Source organism: Abramis brama (genome assembly GCF_963993115.1).
Source record: "Abramis brama genome assembly, chromosome: 4".
NCBI lineage: Eukaryota > Metazoa > Chordata > Actinopteri > Cypriniformes > Leuciscidae > Abramis > Abramis brama.
In genome coordinates, this window is record NC_139966.1 from 35,196,683 (window position 1) to 35,217,139 (window position 20,457).

A 20,457-nucleotide genomic window follows, 5' to 3' on the forward strand; every position below is an offset into this window, starting at 1 on the left:
ACCATTTAAAAAAAAATTACTAATCTGTCACATATCCGTCTAGTCAGAGACTATTATGAAATCCAAAAAAGCTTTTTAATGAAATTTAAATAGTATTAATGCATACAAGTGTTACCTGAGCGTCCAGCTCCATGATGTGAGCTACTTTATTCCACCCAAACCCCACAAAGCGCCGGTCGTACTCGGGGCTTTCTCGTCTGACCATCACATACGGCTCAAAGTCGGCCTCCCACTGAACTCGGTACGGTGTTGTAGCGGTTCTCCATTTGGCAAAGTCTGTGGGAGCATGACCCTTTGTCCAGACATGATATCTGTGGACAAGTAAATGATTATTAATTTTTATAAAGTCATCATAAAACGGTCAAGAAAGTGCAAATGCGTAAAAAAAATAACAATAATAAATATAACTAAATATATAATATTCAGATAAGTTTGTGATAAGGTTGGTTAAATCGAATAACTGAAATGAATTGATTAAAAAGAATCATGAAAGATTCAGTCACAAATCTAAGAAAATATCATCTGCCATATATTTAGAACATTTCTGAGAATTGTTATTTTTTTTTAGTATTGTTTTTACCTGAATGTGAACAGAGTGCCCATATCGAGCTGTGACAAGAGCTCTGCTTTAGATTTGGGAAAGGACAGCCGATAGCGCAGTGTTTCAAACGCCGGAACCACAAGAGCCTTTTTAGTGTTCGCCATATCAAGCTGAACAACTGATTTCCTAAAACAGAAACAAGATGGATTACTTGTGGAACAGATCACTTGTACAAATCACATTCACAACCTGAGAACATTTTGCTGACACCAATAATGGAAAACATGATTTAATGTACATGGGTTGGCACTCTTGTATTTCTTATTTTCAGAGCAAAATGAGTTTTGCTTTCAGCTTTTATTAGTTACATTGGTATTCGTCTAGTATCTTTAGTCTAGTATCTCGTCTTTTTTTGAAGCAAACAAGCACACCAGAGTTTTTCAGGTACAGATCTGTGTACAATATCTCTTTCTCCCAAAAGTTTCACCCCTGTTATGTTATGACTTTTCTTCACTTGTATTTTTTTTCTTACATCATATTTTAACAAAGTGACATCAAAAATGTTTATGAGCACATGGTTTAATCTAAGGCAAATTTCTCTTACAGTCTTTATCAGTATTTCCTTAACAAATGTTCAACAGATTTTTTATAAAGAAGTGCAAGAATGTTGACAATATATAATGTGGTGATACAAAAGTATCAACACCTGCTTGCACTTGCCAAATAACCCCGAAACATTTTGAGAGTACCAGGGTTGGCAAAACATTTTAAAAGACAACTGTCATGTTTTTTTTTTTGTGTGTTTTATTATAATGCATTATTGCATAGCACACCAAAACGGGGTGACAGTACCAGAATGGACCCTTTTCACTAGGGATGTCTTGATCAAGTTTTTTGTGCCCCCAATCCGATTCGAGGAATTGAATTTTGAGTATCTGCTGATACCGAGTCCCAATCCGATACTCCGGTACATTAAAGTTACCGAGATCAGGAGCTGAAATTTAAAGAGCCATCTATCACTACGTAGTAATTATAACAATTACCTGAGTAACCCATATCAACGTGTTATGGCAACGATGTCTCAGTCTGATAGGTAAACTTTCGAGTTATTCATTACAAAAGTGTGCATCAAATATGCACGAAGGCTTGAACGTGTGTGCACGATTCTAGAACAGACCATATTGGTACAGACCCAGACAGCAACATAGTTTAGGCCCAGATCCGGCCCACATCTAGTACGTGTGGAATCAATATTATTTAATTTAATTAATTGTTTTAATTATTACGTTAATTCCTTTTTTTTCTATTATTGACAGTAGGCTAGCCTAATAAATAAAACACAAAGCCATTTTAACAAGGCCTTTATTTATTTGTTACATTATCTGCAATGATAATGAAAACCCGTGTAGCACGACTATCAATTTATTTATATATTCAGTTTAATTTTCTTTTGATTATAGATAGAACTATATACTATATACTTTATTTATTAAAATTAAACTGCACGTTTCCATTGATTGTGAAGTTAGACATCAAAAATGGCAGATCAAGCTTAATCGTCTGTCATTTTCTTCTTGTTATGAATTGTATTCTATTTTCCGTTATTACATTAACTACACGAAGTGATATGGAACTGTAATGCGGTCAAGACCTGCCTGGAACTACTTTTACAGAAGCAGAAGTCATCATAGTTGTGTAAACTTCTATAGCGATGAACGGGAGACATCAAATATAATTGTTGCATTTGCATTTAATCTAAAAGCAAAAGAAAAAAAATCTGCATTTCCACAACTTACTTTTTTTTTTTTTGAGAAATTGATTACAGATGTCAAATTTGCCATCGCTCCCTCAGCTGTTGCATTAGAAACACCCTCACAGCAGTGTTAATTCGTTTTTGTCATTTACTGACAAGGTAATATAACACAAAGTATAGCATTATAAATGTATTACATTTAAAAATATATATATATATATATTTAAAACTTTATTAGATTTGCGATGTTGATAACTGTGGAAACACATCATCACAGTCTTTGAAAAGGCTCCATTACACGGTTTCCTACTCAAATTATAAGTATATGAATTTAAAATATACTGTTTCGGGGTTAAATAAAGTAGCACATGGGCTTAGTTTTAGAGTTTTTAATGATAAGTAATAACAATCTGTAACCACAGATTTAGGTTTGTGGTCAACAGTTGAGATGAGATCAAACCAAAATGGACCAACGTTGTTTTACCATTCCATATTTAGGTTTTGTCTTACCTGAGATACTCATAGAGTCCATACATGGGTAAGAAGTCAATATCCGACAGGAACATGTAGGGTGTGTTGACCTGCCCCAAAGCAACATTACGCAGCAGGTTAACAGGGTAGAACTGGCCTTCTTTATAGACTATGTGGTATCCAACGTTGCTCCTGCTCATCAGAACCTCTGAGCCCTGAGCGTATCGCAGAAACTGCTGGGCTTCGGCATCGGAGAGGTAGAGGGCCAGACTGATGGGCCCTTCCCAGTGTTTACAGATGGCCTCTAGCATCTGCAGCCTGGAACAAAGGAACACTCCAGTAACTGACCAAAAACATAACAACATACAATCTGATTCAGTGGGTCCGAGACCATTTCTTTTATTTTATTTAAATAGAAATTTTCCCCAGCGTGATTTAATAATGATTCAAAGAGCATAATGTGCTTCAGTGGAAGCAAGGACAAGGTTCCCACCCCTTCTGTCCAATTCATTTCTATTGTTTTCTTTCCAGACGTTTTGTAATGACAACATTTAATAAAATAATTTAAACGGGGCACCGATTGAACGGCCACCGATCTCTATTCAGTTTTTGGTGACTGGACTGGGCATGGAGAGCTGGAGGGCAAAACATCCATAGAACTGCAGCACAGGCCTGTCAATTTTCCAACCCTGTTCCTGGAGGCAGACCAACAGTGCACATTTTGGATGTCTACATTATCTGACCCATATATTTTTGGTCTTAGAGTCTCTACTAAGGAGCTGATGAGTTGAATCAGGTGTGTTTGATTAGGAAGAGTTTGAAAAAGGATACACTGGACTAAACGTTAATTGACCAGGTTTAGTCTACCAAATTTTAATTAGTCTGTTAGTCGCAGAAAAGAAAAAAAAAACTCCACAGGAAGTGGCGAAGTCATGCTGTCCGTGACGGACAGATTGTTAACAAGTCTGGTCTCTGTGTTGATTACACTATGTCCGGCAGGAAATCCAAATGTTCATCTTATCATTTGAAACATGTAAGTAGTAGCCTTTACGTTAGCTACTTTACATGGCCGCTCACTCTAATGTTAAGCTAGATAAATGTGTGCTATTATTTGGCACATATCTAAGTGTTCATGTGAAGCTTGCATTTTTTCCTGATAACAGCGAAAAAAAGTAAAAATTCTGACTTTGTTCTTGAAATCGCAATTTTATATCTTCCAATTTGGACTTCATAACTCGCAATTGTCAGTCTACGTCAATTCAGAGGGAAAAAATGAAGAACTGTGGGATATAAACTCGCAATTCTGAGGAAAAAAAGGCAGAATATTAAAAAAAATCTTAGAATTGTGAGATAAAAAAAAATTGTTTTATTCCGTGGCAAAACATAATGAAATGCAATATAATGGTGCAGGTATGACGTCACTTTGTAGGGCAACCGGCAGTTAGCATCACACTAGTTTATCACACTGGATTATCACTAAAAACAAGCTCTGTGATCAACAACAGTTTATACTTGCACTTTTTGTCCATCAAAATAATTATCACAGATAAAACACAACTTCTATGAATTTTGAAGCACAAATGCAGTCGCTGGAAGTAAAAAGCTAAAGATAGGCTATAAACCACCACAGTCCCACGACTTCAACGTCACCATCACTAAGATTCAGACAACTCCTTCAGTTTTTATATAAAAACATTTTGTCACAATGTCACAATGATATATATATATATATATATATATATATATATATATATATATATATATATATATATATATACAGTGAGGAAAATAAGTATTTGAACACCCTGCTATTTTGCAAGTTCTCCCACTTAGAAATCATGGAGGGGTCTGAAATTGTCATCGTAGGTGCATGTCCACTGTGAGAGACATAATCTAAAAAAAAAAAATCCATAAATCACAATGTATGATTTTTTTAACTATTTATTTGTATGATACAGCTGCAAATAAGTATTTGAACACCTGAGAAAATCAATGTTAATATTTGGTACAGTAGCCTTTGTTTGCAATTACAGAGGTCAAACGTTTCCTGTAGTTTTTCACCAGGTTTGCACACACTGCAGGAGGGATTTTGGCCCACTCCTCCACACAGATCTTCTCTAGATCAGTCAGGTTTCTGGGCTGTCGCTGAGAAACACGGAGTTTGAGCTCCCTCCAAAGATTCTCTATTGGGTTTAGGTCTGGAGACTGGCTAGGCCACGCCAGAACCTTGATATGCTTCTTACAGAGCCACTCCTTGGTTATCCTGGCTGTGTGCTTCGGGTCATTGTCATGTTGGAAGACCCAGCCTCGACCCATCTTCAATGCTCTAACTGAGGGAAGGAGGTTGTTCCCCAAAATCTCGCAATACATGGCCCCGGTCATCCTCTCCTTAATACAGTGCAGTCGCCCTGTCCCATGTGCAGAAAAACACCCCCAAAGCATGATGCTACCACCCCCATGCTTCACAGTAGGGATGGTGTTCTTGGGATGGTACTCATCATTCTTCTTCCTCCAAACACGTTTAGTGGAATTATGACCAAAAAGTTCTATTTTGGTCTCATCTGACCACATGACTTTCTCCCATGACTCCTCTGGATCATCCAAATGGTCATTGGCAAACTTAAGACGGGCCTTGACATGTGCTGGTTTAAGCAGGGTAACCTTCCGTGCCATGCATGATTTCAAACCATGACGTCTTAGTGTATTACCAACAGTAACCTTGGAAACGGTGGTCCCAGCTCTTTTCAGGTCATTGACCAGCTCCTCCCGTGTAGTTCTGGGCTGATTTCTCACCTTTCTTAGGATCATTGAGACCCCACGAGGTGAGATCTTGCATGGAGCCCCAGTCCGAGGGAGATTGACAGTCATGTTTAGCTTCTTCCATTTTCTAATGATTGCTCCAACAGTGGACCTTTTTTCACCAAGCTGCTTGGCAATTTCCCCGTAGCCCTTTCCAGCCTTGTGGAGGTGTACAATTTTGTCTCTAGTGTCTTTGGACAGCTCTTTGGTCTTGGCCATGTTAGTAGTTGGATTCTTACTGATTGTATGGGGTGGACAGGTGTCTTTATGCAGCTAACGACCTCAAACAGGTGTATCTAATTTAGGATAATAAATGGAGTGGAGGTGGACATTTTAAAGGCAGACTAACAGGTCTTTGAGGGTCAGAATTCTAGCTGATAGACAGGTGTTCAAATACTTATTTGCAGCTGTATCATACAAATAAATAGTTAAAAAATCATACATTGTGATTTCTGGATTTTTTTTTTTAGATTATGTCTCTCACAGTGGACATGCACCTACGATGACAATTTCAGACCCCTCCATGATTTCCAAGTGGGAGAACTTGCAAAATAGCAGGGTGTTCAAATACTTATTTCCTCACTGTATATATACTAAAAGTCAAAATTGCTTACTGATTAGTGACCAAGAAAGTGCATTGTGTAAAAATTCCATTTTAAACACCAAAAAAAACAAAAAACATTTTCAATATATCAATGGTTGAATGATAAACACCTAAGTATACACAAACAGCATGACGTACTGAACTGACTGCACTTCTATCCCTCAAAACTTCACTTTCATTCAAGTCGAACTAGATGTGGCATCTACTCTGACAACCTTATTGCTCTTGAGTGCTATACTTGGCCGTCAAAGAGGTCATTCCCTCCAAGATGACAGCGGATTGCATCCGTCACTGTTGACAAGAACGATAACCCTCCGCCACTGGTACTGACTGATGAGTTGTCTGAAGTAGCCCGAACATGCCTGACTAAACAGAGCCATCCCTCATTACACTGATCACAAAAGCCGTGAAGCTTTGACTCAAAACATTCCAATGTGGTTCTTTCCAGAAGCAGTTTGCTACTTAATGTCATCAGGATGATGAATGATGACAAGGCAAATCATTTTAATTGAGTTCAGGCCAAAGCGTGAATGCCATTGCGTATGATCATGAGTAGAGTATTAGGATACAGTGCGGTTCAATTAGCAGGAAACTCATTTCAGTGTTCATTTACAACATTAAAGGGGTCCTATAATGCCCTTTTTACAAGATGTAAAATTAGTGTGTGTGTGTGTGTTAGCAGCTCCGATTACCTCACACAGACAAGCACTAAAATGGCAGAAACTGTTCTTCCTTTTATGTTTAAACTGGAGTCAGACAATAATGTCTGAGAGACTCAACAAGAAGTGACAATATGTAGAATGCAACAGGACGTTTCTGAATTCTTAGTTGATGAATTTATATTGCTGATGTGTAGTTAACTATCTTCAATTAGCATATTCTGTCATGATAATCTAAAAAATTGCTTGTGTGGGAACTGTTGTAAGATGCCTACAGAGTGACATGCTATTGCATTTGTGTTACGTACTGTATTGTATGTGAAAAGACGGATGCGACAGCTTCAGCAGACTCACAAATGTGCTCGACTACAACAACTCTTCCTCAACACGGACTGCGTGTTCCTGGGGGCGGGGTTTATGTAACTTCTAGGGTTAGCGATGTCACTAACCCAGGAGGGATTTCATGTAGTCCCTACCAGCCGTTTGTTTTTGTCATAAAACTACATAAAACTAAAAGTCAGTAAAACTATTTCTTTAAAAGCAAATATCTTGCTTTGCTGTGAACTTTGAGCGTTGCAACTTTGCAGATGTTGTTCATGCTCAAACAGCAACATTGCACACTAACTATTAAGGGCTGGGGGGAAAAAAAATCAATTCACCTAGCTATCGCAAATTATTTTTTTTATTTTTTTTCGATTCTAAAATAGAAATTTCAATTCGTCTGTCTATTAAACTTTGACAAAATCATATCGCAACATTCAAAGCTGTGTTGGCGCTGCCGCTGATCCGGAGAGAGTAGTCATGAAAAAGCTTCACAAACAGTCTTTTCAACCTCATAGTATCATTATTTCTGTGATGCAATATTTAAAATGATCATAGAAGTACTTGGATAATAGTTTAAAGTTCAAATATGAACACTGATGTCTACGATAGCAATCAAAATTTTGATAGAAACTTGGTGCTTAAAATTACGCATTTATCGATTACATTGTTTCGCCACTAAGTGGCGACAAGTGACTGTTAAAAAATGTATTTGTTATTTAATCATTTATTCAGGAGAATGTAGTATTGTATGATGCTTCTGAAATAAAAGTCAGAAAGATGTGATGATTTGTTTTTGTAAATATGACTCATCTTATACATCACGTACAGTCTGTATAAGTGTATGATTTAACTTTTCCCGATGGTCTAGTGTTAAAAAAATTGTAATATATTGCAATATCGAATCGCAATACTTGTAGAATCGCAATTCTTTAAAAAAAAATCGCAATACATATCGTATCGGCACCCAAGTATCGTGATAGTATCGAATCGGGAGATAGGTGTATCGTCCCAGCCCTACTAACTAAAAAGTTAGAAAAGTGAAATCATAATTAACCACCCCTTTAAATACAGACATCCCAACCTGCAAAAAGTCATTTCAGGGAGGTATCCCGAATAATATAAAGTATAAACTGCTTGTATTTATATTCCATTGCAACTTTTAACAAGTCTAATGAGTTTGTTGTTTTCATGTAGCCTTAGCAACTCGCCGGTCTGAATAATATGCACATGAAATGAAACTTGTTGAACTCACCTCAACATGTCTTTTACAATCATTTAACCCGCCATGGGCAATGCTGAAGTCACTGTTACAAACTGTACAGCGTGCAAGGGTATCAAGATGCTGATTAGACAGCATGATTATTGCACAGGTGTGCCTTAGGCTGGCCACAATAAAAGGCCACTCTAAAATGTATAGTTTTACTGTATTGGGGGGTGGGTCCAGGGGGGTCCGAAAACCAGTCAGTCTTACACCGTGTCCTAACTACATGTGCCGCGACACGCAATAAAAGGTATCTTTTCCATGTTAATCAGAGTGTTTGTCCTAACCAGCCATGATGGCGACACGCGACGATTCTATTTTAGAAACGGTTTCTATTTTTCTGCGACGTCGCGCTGGAACAACAAACACAAAGTGTGGCAATGATAATCTCAGGTACTGTTTATGTGTTTTATTTAATGTTAAAAGCATGTAAAGTGACTTTGAATATCATTTAGTGCTCCAGCTTTGTAGCTGTAAAAGCAACAATGGATAATTCACCTCAGATCTTGAAATTAAACAAATGGAAACAAGAACGTTCAAACTGTGAACAAACAAGTCTATTCTTTGACAAATAATGTTTTAGTAACTCATTATGTATTTTAAATAATGTTTAAATGGTGTTATATCTGTGAATTTGATCATATAATCTATTATGTAGTCTGCTTATCCATTTTCTTGCAAGTGCCGTCAAGATCTCTGGTACCGTGCACTTGCCGCGAGAGCCTCCCCACACATTGTTCTGATTGGCTGTGGGTTTTGATTGATTTTGACGCATCTCGCAGTTGCGTCGCTTCTGGTGTGGACAGGCAAATTGCTTGTCGCTGGAATCTTATCGCATTCTATTTCTGGTTAGGACACGGTGTAAGGGACACCTGTGCAATAATCATGTTGTCTAATCAGCATCTTGATATGCGACACCTGTGAGGTGGATGAATTATCTCGGCAAAGGAGAAGTGTTCACTAACACAGATTTAGACAGATTTGTGAACAATATTTGAGAGAAATAGGCCTTGTGTATATAGAAAAAAATGGGGGCAAAAACAAAAGTGTTGCGTTTATCATTTTGTTCAGTGTAACTAATTTAATTTTGTTCAGTGTAACTAATTTATCAACAACAATATGATTGCAGTTAATTATTTATTTGAAGTGTTTAATGTAGTATAGTTGTATTTATGCAACTAATTGATTTCTTCTTTTCAGAAAATGCTATATTTTATTGGAAAGGGCAATAGGAAGAGTGAAGAGTTAGCCCTATGTGATGAGAGTGAGGATGAGTTAGCCAAATGATAGGGATTAAATGATAGGGATCTACTTATTTTTGGTTTGGATGAGTTACAAGTATTCAAAAAGAATTGTGCAATTAAATAGAAAATAAAATCATAATTTTATAGAAATTTGACTATTTTCCATTGTGGTTTCCCTAAGTAATATTTTTTGATTTGTATGATTGAAGCTATTTCAAGTAATTAAAAACTTATTTGAAAAAAATATTTCATGGCTAGAACATAATGCATATCATAGAGGGTTAAATGGAATCATCCATTGATCAAGTTTTGATCAATTTGATTTAATGTGCCTTATATTGGCATGATGTATTAAACATCCGTTGGTGAGGAGGTGTTGTAAGTGGGCCTATGTTTTCTTACCTGTCCATAGAAAGCTGGGCCACCAGCGTCACGTCTGTGTTATCTAAGGTTGGTTCATACTCATAGTGCAGGAAATAGACGTGTGTGCGGTGCACAGTAAAGCGCTCCCGACGAAACTCGTAACATGGGTCATCTTCATCCAGCTCGGATAGGGTTTTTTGGAGCTGCAGGAATATTAGGAAAACAAGTGTTATTCTTTCATGCTGCCTGAACAAAGAAATCATTGCAGACCTTTACAACTTTAAAAGTTGCAGTTGAAGTTGGCAACATGAAGCACAGTGATAAAACTCACATTCTCTGAGTTGTGGTCTGTTTCACTGGGACAGCCAAAGAGCTCGCGCCTCAGCAGATTCCCATCATACTCCAGGAACGTCAGATAGAGATTCCTGAAGAACTCCACGTGTTTGTTCTTAACACGCAATTTCTTCGGCGAGTTCCAGTGAATCACCTGGAGTTCAGAAATGTGGGAAATTATATGAATCAACCCTTTGCTTGATTTGGTCTCTTGTTGTTTCTTTCAATATTAAGCACATACACTATATTGCCAAAAATTTTGGGACATCTGCCTTTACATGCACATGAACTTTAATAAACATTCTTAATCCGTAGGGTTTAATATGGAGTTGGCCCACCCTTTGCAGCTATAACAGCTTCAACTCTTCTGGGAAGGCTTTCCACAAGTCTTTATGGACCTCGCTTTGTGCACTGGTGCGCAGTCATGTTGGAACAGGAAGGGGCCATCCTCAAACTGTTCCCACAAAGTTGGGAGCATTAAATTGTCAGAAATGTCTAGGTATTAAGAGTTCCTCTCATTGGAACTAAGGGGCCAAGCCAAACCCCTGAAAAATAACCCGACACTATAATCCCCCCTCGACCAAACTTTACACTTGGCAAAATGCAGTCAGGCAAGAACCGTTCTCCTGGCAACCGCCAAACCCAGACTCGTCCATTGGATTGCCAGATAGAGAAGCGTAATTAGTCACTCCAGAGAACACGTCTCCACTGCTCTAGAGTCCAGTGGTGGTGTGCTTTACACCACTGCATCCAACACTTTGCATTGCACTTGATGGTGTAAGGCTTGGATGCAGCTGCTCAGCCATGGAAACCCATTCCATGAAGCTCTCTACGCACTGTTCTTGAGCTAATCTGAAGGCCACACAAAGTTTGGAGGTCTGTAGCTATTGACTCTGCAGGAAGTTGGCGACTTCTGCGCATCCGCTGACCCCGCTCTGTGATTTTACGTGGCCTACCACTTTGTGGCTGAGTTGCCGTTCCCAAATGCTTCCACTTATAATATGCAACATATTCTTCTCTCTAATAAAGGCAGGAATCTCTATGTGTCTGTATGTCCGTTTGCATTTTTATTATTTCGAGAACCGTTCATCCAATCGACTTCACAAGGGAGTGCAGTGTCGCATTTGGTGCAATATAGATGGACACGCGAGACGCGACAATTCATTCAGAATTAATAAACTTTTAGTAAACTACAGAACAGCGCGAGCGGGAAGCAGCGCACGTACCTCACGCGGGCAGGGCTTATGCTCCGAGAACGGACATTGCACTAGTGTGATATAAAACGCACACACACAGGTCTGTTAAATTAAGCAATACTTTTAAGGTAGTCTAATATTTTTCTGACTAACAAATTACTGACACAGTAAAGGGTAGATTTAAATAAAGAAAAACGAAATTTAAATAATGAAAAACGAAATTTAAATAAAGAAAAACTAAATTTAAATAAAGAAAAAACTAAATTTAAATAAAGAAAAACAAAATTTAAATAAAGAAAAACGAAATTAAGTTAAATTAAAAACGAGATTAATTTAGACTGATAATAACGGGTAAAAAAAGGCTAATACATTTTGTTTCTATTATTCTATTTTCCACAATGTCAAAGCAACGCAGCTTAACCCAAAACACAAGGCTCAGGCATGCACTTCGGTCCATACAAACTCCGCTGTTCTGCGCTCTAGCCAGAGAACACTCCCATGGCTCGAGCCGCGCCTGAGATGCGTCTCACGCAGGCAGTGTGCAAACTCCAACCTGTTAACATGGGAGCCGAAATAAAAACTGACACGCCACGCAGCCAGTGTGTCGCCGGCCTTATTCAAGTGCGAATGAGAACCATTTCGTGGGGGATCCCAGGTGTGCAAAAAAACAAACAAAAAAACAATATTCAAATGTCAAATTTTCAAATCGAATACCAACCCACCGAACGAATATTCGAATATTCGGGTCCAGCCCTAAATACCACTAACAGTTGACCGTGGAATATTTAGTAGTAAGGAAATTTCACGAATGGACTTTCACCTATCACAGTGCCACGCTTGAATTCACTGAGCTCCTGAGAGCAACCCATTCTTTCACAAAAGTTTGTAGAATCAGTCTGGATGCCTATGTGCTTGATTTTATACAGCTGTGGCCATGGAAGTGATTGGAACACCTGAATTTGGAGGGGTGTCCCAATACTTTTGGCAATATAGTGTATGTAGATGAGGTGTTTATCCCGTCAGCTATCCACCTTATTTTTAACATAAGAGATGCACGGCCTCTGTCTGACTTCCTGTGTCATCAGCTTCCCTATTTTTAGCTGTAAAAACAGCTCGTTATGCAGCTTAATATTGAAAACTTGTATGTCTTACCATATTATTTGGCGTAATTATGAACACACTGGTATAGTTTCACCATTTAATTCACTTTGTTATTCTTGTAGTTATTTACCTATAGCGGTTAATAAAACAGAAGTCTCACATATTCACAGAATAAAGTGTTGCAAAATAAGGTGGATATGTGTGAAGAAATTGTGTGCTCCCCCTTGTGTCAGCTCCACAGTGATGTCACCTTGAGGTCGGACACGTCTTTGTAGCACTTCTCAGAGCGGGTGTGATCCGACAGCTGAACATTCCAGAAGCAGGGCAGCTGGTGCACCAGGAACGGGTTCTGCTTGATCACAGCGTTGAAGATGTCCTGCAGGCACAATATTGTTCATAAAATTTATATTATGTTAATTTTCTAAAGCAGCTCTACTCTAAAATAAAACTGCATCTGCATTTTGTTGTTTATGATGATAGAATTCACACAGTGCAAAATTCATTCAGTGAGTACACAGAAACAAACACCTCTGATTGGCTATTGCATTCATATACTTAACAAAAACGTGATTTGTTATACTCAATTCTACAAAAAACAATGTATAAAAAGAAATCTTTGATTCAACATTCATTTCCGCATTCAACACTTTTCATTCATTTTCACATCACTTTCATTGCGACAGTCATTGATTTGTTTAGTTGTTTATGAGCAATTTTTTGCCCCTGTATCTTCAATTTGGGGGGCATTTTGGTGCCATTTCTTGCCTCTAGTCTGTTCATTTCTGACTCTGATCTGATCTGATCTGATCTGATCTGATCTGCACTGCACTATGCACAACCTCTCAGCAATCCAACTGGCGTAAATCTGTTGTAGCGTCGGAGAACTTTAATCCCTGTGTACTTCTTATTTATTGATAAACAAATCAATTGAGGTGTCTCCCATGTGCTTTTTATGTGAAGCGCTATTGGTATTGCTGCATGTTGCATCATACAAATGTGCCTAATTGAAAATTAGTCACTTATAATGTTATACTGTCTAAGTAGACAGCAGGGCAGCTCAGTGGGGATTGAAACAGAGCCCATGTGTTTACCTGATCAGCAAGTGATGTAGACAGCATGCTCATGAGCTCTCTCTCTGCCGTCAGCCGCCACATCTGTTCCCACTTCAGCTTCCTCAAACGATCCAACAACAGCAGAATCACACCTTCAACACACACACAGCACTTATAATATAGTGGATGTTGTATAATCTAAAAAATGACTATCTTTATTTATCAGAATCTTTGGTATTTGTTCTAAAACTGGTCTTCCCTTCAAGCGTGATAATCAGAAATCTGGCTGACGTACCGGTGTTAAAGCCTCTGCCCAATGCTGGCCAAGGCCGATGGTTCTTCCACAGGTTCCCCAGGTACCAATCGCTCTGATTCTCCACTAAACCAAGAACCTGCTGACCTGAAACACACAAACACCACCACAGTGACTTAGCATCTTAATTTACATTACTGATCTGTAGCATCTGAGTTACTAAATATCACTAAGAAAAGTAGGAGAAGCCACTGTATAAAGTAATTTTCATATTTAATAAATAACTTGCTTCTCAGAGCGCACAGACGAAATGAAATAAACACGTTTCAGAGGATGCCTGATGTTTGGCTTTGATGACAGACTTTGCTCAGGCATTTCAGAACAACCAAAACACCATTTCAGACGCTGTGCAAAAAGATTGTTGCGCTGGTTAGTCCAGTTATGTCATCCAATCGCAAAGTCACATGTTTCTGTGATGCGCATAGAGGAATTCATTTAGTAAATGTGTTTCCATTGTAGTTTATGCGCATTTTTCTTATCGGATAAAAAAAAGATCCGATTCAAACGAGAGCACAATTTTTTTATGCACATTTTTAGAATGTATGCGCATCTTGGCGTTTCCATCCAGTGTTTTTTATGTGATATCTCAAAATTTGCAAAAAATACGTGGATGGAAACATAGCTAATGATTGTGTCTTGCTCAAATGTTTGATATACATTTCTGAATTCATCATATATTACATTTTTGGGGAGCTGCACCAAATGACATTTTACAAACTGACCTAACATTACATTTTTATTAAAGGTCAAAATTATCAGATTTTTTGTTTGTTTTTATTGAGATTGAGTAGAGATTTATAATTTTTCTGCATGCTGGATGCACTTTTAGACTTTTTCCAAATATTAATAAGCAGAAAAAAATATTAAATCATGCAGCTACTTAAGTTTTTCTTTTCAAGAATTTTAATCTTTTTTTCAGGTTTTTCTCTTCACTGTGATATCAGAACAGCTGTATCACCCTGACATTTCTGACTCTATGCCCCCTAAAAACATGAACATGAATTTCAATACAGAAATGAAAAATTCTGAAAAAATCCCTCCAAAAGTATGTGGTGTGAATTAGCATATAGGACAAAATAAATAAATGAGTGTCACATCATTGACATTAAATCACATTTGTGTGTGGAGTACTGAAGATCCTAACAAACGGTCAATAAGACATGCACTTCTCTAGCTTTCCTTTCATCTGTTCTTCAAGACACAATAATCAAACATATTCAACAAGAGCGTGTCATTGTTTCTAAGCAACAGGGTTTCATGTCGAAGGTCAATCCGGTACAGGTTGCCCACCCACATCTGGCTGATTACGTGAGTATAGTACATGCGAGTAACTGCGATAACACTTCAGGCATGAGATCAAATAATGCAGTTAAAGGCGCAAAGGCGCATTTGATACAAGCTCCGAACCAGTGATTTTCAAAACAAAAGATTCGTAAATGTTTCAAAGCTTCATGAAGCAGTGTTTCGAAAGCGGCCATCACTAATGTGCAGTCATCTGAAAGCTCACCAGCCACAAAACTTGCATTATTTCATTAAAATACATTTGTAAAGTGCAATCGACACAAAAACAGCTATCATTTCAATGAAATCTTATTCAAAAGTACCTTTGAACTTGTGGAAGACGACCCACAACTCAGCGATGTCTGTGGCAAAGGTGATGTCAGTATCCAGGACGATGACCTTCTGTAGGTCGGAGGGCAGCGTCTTGGTCAGCACCAGCTTCATCAGGCCATAGATGCCAGAATAATGCTTGTTAGGGATCCAAGACACCTCAGACTGGAAGAGAACACACAGAGAGCAAACAAAAAACATCAAATGAATTTAAAAACTGCAAGACTGCAAAAATGAAAAAGCAGGAAGTATGTGTGTAATTTCAAATTATTTACTCCGTAGAGCAGCGTTGCACTGTCTAAAATAGACGTGGGGTCCTTGGTAAATTTTCGGATTGTGAAAAAAATATCTCCCAATCAAAATGCCAAATAAGGCAGCTGCAATACTTTTTGCCACTGATTTAAATGTCAGAAAGTATTACATGTTTGGACTAACCAAAATGGTGCTGATTCAGTGGTTTGGGGTTTATTCCCGGTTGAACTGCCCAAATGACCATGTCTGTATGTGCATGGGCATTCTGATCATTGATGATGATCACTGAGCATTACAAAGCTCCAACAAAGCTTATGAAGATTACTGTTAGAAATGACTGTTATATGTAAATGTTTTTTACTGCTCTGATTCAATTATTAACCGTTTTAACTGTTACTTTATTTGATTTGTATAATAACACAACATAAGACCAGAATATTATTCTCTACACTACTCCATCTCCTAAAGATTTGACAAAATCGACAAATGCCTTGATCACGGTTCTCTGTTCCTCTAATGAACAGATAATGTGCTGTAGATATCTTCTATAACAGACGCGATGGCGGAATCTACACATCTCAATTCTCCAGCGGCAGTCATCAAACGAATTCAACCCAAGCACTCTTTGGTGACGTGGATGATTGCGTTACTGTTGATCATCTGTCCATCATCGTATAAAGCCCGCCCTGACAATTTGATTGGTCAGAACAGCTCTGGTTCGAGCATAGTTGCTCCACAACGGATCAAGTCCAGACCGAACTTCCCGACCTAAAATGTTGTGGGCGGGGCTAAGTTCGGCTGGCATCCAGGCTAATGGTATACTGGAACACATTGAAAAGCATTTCATGAGTTTTAAAGGCTTTCATGGCAAAAACTTTCAACATATGCAGAGTGTCAATATTTACAGTGTTGACCCTTCTTTACAACCACTGCAATTCGCTCTGGCATGCTGGATACCAGGTTTTTGGGCCAAATCCTGAGTGATCTGTTCTTGCCTTATTAGTGCTCGGAGTTGATCAAAATTTTTAGGCTTCTGCTTGTCCACTCGCCTTTTGAGAATCAATCACATGTTCTCTATGGAATTACGATCCGGGGAGTTGCCTGGCCACGGATCCAAAATTTCAATGCAATAATCTCTGAGCCACTCTTGCCTTGTGACATGCTGCTCCATCATGCAGGAAAATGCATGAATCATCACCAAATTTTTCCTGGAATGTTTGGGAGACGTTGCACTTGCAGGATGTTTTGATGCATGGCAGTGTTTGATGCATGGCAGTGTTTGATACATGCCAGTGTTTTGGGGCAAAAATGTAAAAGCCCAGATCCTTGGATGAAAAGTGCAGGGCAGTGAAGGGAAGGCCAAGTATGGTAACCCATACCTGGAATTTGTCCTCTACATTTAACCCATCATCATTATAAGTAGTGAGTAGTGAACACACACACCGCGAGCTGTGGGCAGCCATTCACTGCGGCGCCCGACTGAGGGTTGAATGCCTTGCTCAAGAGCACCCAAGTCATTTCCTGTCAGTATTAAGAATCGAACCCGCGACTTTTGGGTTACAAGTCCAACTCTCTAACCATTAGGCCACAACTGCCACAAAGCAACCTTACACATGGATGGTCTCAGGATGCTTCACTGTTGGCACGACAAAAGACTTGTGGTAGTATTCACCTTTTCTTCTCAGGATAATCGATTTTCCAGATGTCCCAAATAGTCGGAAGGGGGCTTCATTAGAAAAAAAAAATTTGCATCAGTCTTCCGTTGTCCAATCCTTGTACTTCCTGCAGAATTGTTTTCTGCCCTTAATGTTTTTCTAGGATAAAAGTGGCTTCTTTGCTGCCCTTGTTTGCACCAGGCCGTTGTCCAAAAGTCTTCGCCTCATTGTGCAGTATTGGCACTGTTTGGGAGAAGTTGCTCTTGCAGGATGTTTTGATACATGGCAGTGTTTGATATATGGCAGTTTGATAGATGGCAGTGTTTTTGGGCAAAATTGTGAGAAAGCCCAGATCCTTGAATGTCAAGTGAAGGGAAGGGAAGGAAAGTGAAGTGAAGTGAAAGCAAAGTATGGTAACACATACTCGGAATTTTTGTCCTCTACATTTAACACATCCAAGTTAGTGCACACACATTCGGAGTAATGAGTAGTGGACACCTGCTGCCAATATTGAATGAGCTCTGCACTGATCGTGACATGATTCTGTAGCTGACTACTCAGGACGAGACTGTCCTGGTGCTTGCTGGACACTCTGGGATGTCCTGAAACCTTCTTCACTGAAGTTGAACCTCTCTCCTTGAAGTTCTTGATGATCCGGTAAATGGTTCTTTCGGGTGCAATTTTCTTTGCAGTGATTCCTTTTGAAGTAACCATTGCTAACACATAAACACAATGATTGGAAGAACTTCTTCCCTTCTTTTATAGCAATCAGTCTGCTTCTATAATCCAATCAGAGTGATAGAGTGATTTCACCTGACTAGTACTCATTCACATTTTGAAATGATTTTAGTTGGTCATTTTGTGCCAGCGCCAAAAAAGTGTGAAATTTGAAGTCAATAGTTTTATATTGGTCTGACATTTATAACAGTATTATAATTACAAGTAGTTTATTTATTAATAAACACTGCTTTAAATCCAAGTTGTAATTAATTTTACAGCTGGGTGATTTAGTTTATGAATCAGAACCTTTATTAAAGTTTTAATCTCTAAAAAGAAAATTAATCAGGAAAAATACTTCTGGCATCAAGGCTGCTGAAAATATGCATCACCGTTGAGCTCTACTGAGCAAAGCAGTGGCCACACAAACCTTCAGCTCATCAGCGTCATAGAAGTTGACATGAACGGCTGGCACCATCCAGGTGTGAAAGAGGTCGGCCAGGATCTTCCGAGCAATGGAGTCCGTGATAATATGGAAGTGGAGTGGGTTCCGTCTGACACATAGTGGGAGAACAAACATTCGTTGTCACACTCGGTTTTCAGCATTCTTACTTTTATTACCCCAAGCCTAACTTAAATAATAATAAATAGGACTAATACCTATGATAAAAAGATTGACTCGTAATTCCAGTTAGGTCACCAACATTTTTGATGCAGTTGGACACTCAAGCTCTGTTCAAAAATGTACTTCACTCTCGCTTTAATTAACTTTTTTATGTCAACAGTTGGCTTTAATTAACTTTTTTATGTCAACAGGTCCCACGTAACTAGGTTACGTTGGATTTATGTAACATTATTTATTTCAATTAACTTGTTAATTACATAAGGTTAATCCAATGCCGTTTAGTTGAATAAGGTTAACAGTCTTAATTTAACTTAAGTTAATTGAAATAAATAATGTTACATAAATCCAACGTAACCTAGTTACGTGGGACCTGTTGACATAAAAAAAGTTAATTAAAGGAGCTGTATGTAAGAAATGTATTTCAATTAATCATAAAATGGCCCTGATATGTCACTAGACATTAAGAAATCATGTTCATTTCAAACACTTATCCGGCCAGGATATTGTCATTTAAAAAGTGAAGTTGCAGCCCTCAACTGATGTTGATGTTGTCATATTGTGTTTTGGCCTGAAGCGCCACCCTCCACCTATCTACCAATCACAAAGTCAGTAGTGTTTCGGCATCGGGGTTGCCAGCTCTGCTGTAGTTACCACAGCTACGTAGCAGCCTACGTTCCTGCTGGATCCTGCAGCCTATCTGGCAACCTCGAGTCAGGGGGGAGGGGGAGGGGATACACCGCTCTACAGTAATTTGAAAGTGATTGCAGTACCAGTTTTGGCCACAATCTTACATACGGCTCCTTTAAAGCCAACATAGCATTTTTTAGAGTGTGTCTACATAAGCAGCCACCTTCTGAGGCAACATCCTAACTAAATACTGCTCACTATAAGGAGCCGTGAATATCCTCTGAATGTGGACAACCACAATGACTCTAAACTTACCTGTGAAACAGAACTGACTTGACCAAAGTGACGACATCTCTGCTCGCATTGTACCCCGCACACACGATGGCAATGTGAATGGTCTGTGATGAGAAAGACAAGTAGTGTTCACAACAGTCTGAAGCAGCACTAATGCAATAAATAATGGTTTTAAAATATGATACTAAATCTTCAAAATCAATTTTATAAAATGTAAAAGACATAATGCTAGGTTGTTATGCAGTTTCTCAATGGCTGCTAGGGTGTTATGCTTTTGTTAGAGTGTTCTGGATGGTTTCTAGGGTGTTGCTATGTGGTTGCAAGAGTGTTTTGGGTTATTTCTATTTTCATAGCCATTTCTATGCAGTTATTTGTGTGGTCATTGTATGTAGATGCTAGGGTTTTCTGGATGGTTACTAAAGTGTTCTGGAGTGGTTTTTAGGGCATTGCTATGCGTTTACTAAAATGTTCTGGATGGTTTCTTGGGTGCTCATATGCGGTTGCTAGAGTTTTCAAAGTGGGTGCTAGGGTATTGCTATGCTTTGCTATTGCTAGAGTGTTCTGGGTGATTTATATGGCGGTGACACAATTGCAGTTTGTGTAGACTAAGAGTATCAGTAGTATTTCTTGATTTCTAGGACATTGCTTCTTGATTTCTAGGT

At 38.6% G+C, this 20,457-nt stretch overlaps 1 protein-coding gene across 2 annotated transcripts in view; it reads right to left on the bottom strand.

The window, feature by feature from the left end:
• The window catches only part of large1 (LARGE xylosyl- and glucuronyltransferase 1), a 47,194-nt gene that overhangs the window by 5,017 nt on the left and 21,720 nt on the right, over positions 1-20,457 (bottom strand). For both annotated transcript variants that reach the window (XM_084111472.1, XM_084111473.1), the window contains 11 exons: positions 19,817-19,899; positions 18,680-18,803; positions 15,619-15,790; positions 13,997-14,101; positions 13,741-13,853; positions 12,900-13,025; positions 10,351-10,506; positions 10,059-10,222; positions 2,805-3,083; positions 581-727; positions 116-311 (listed from right to left, as the gene is read on the bottom strand). In XM_084111472.1, coding sequence (XP_083967598.1) covers positions 116-311; positions 581-727; positions 2,805-3,083; positions 10,059-10,222; positions 10,351-10,506; positions 12,900-13,025; positions 13,741-13,853; positions 13,997-14,101; positions 15,619-15,790; positions 18,680-18,803; positions 19,817-19,899 — 1,665 coding nt within the window. The remainder of the gene's footprint in view (positions 1-115; positions 312-580; positions 728-2,804; positions 3,084-10,058; positions 10,223-10,350; positions 10,507-12,899; positions 13,026-13,740; positions 13,854-13,996; positions 14,102-15,618; positions 15,791-18,679; positions 18,804-19,816; positions 19,900-20,457) is intronic.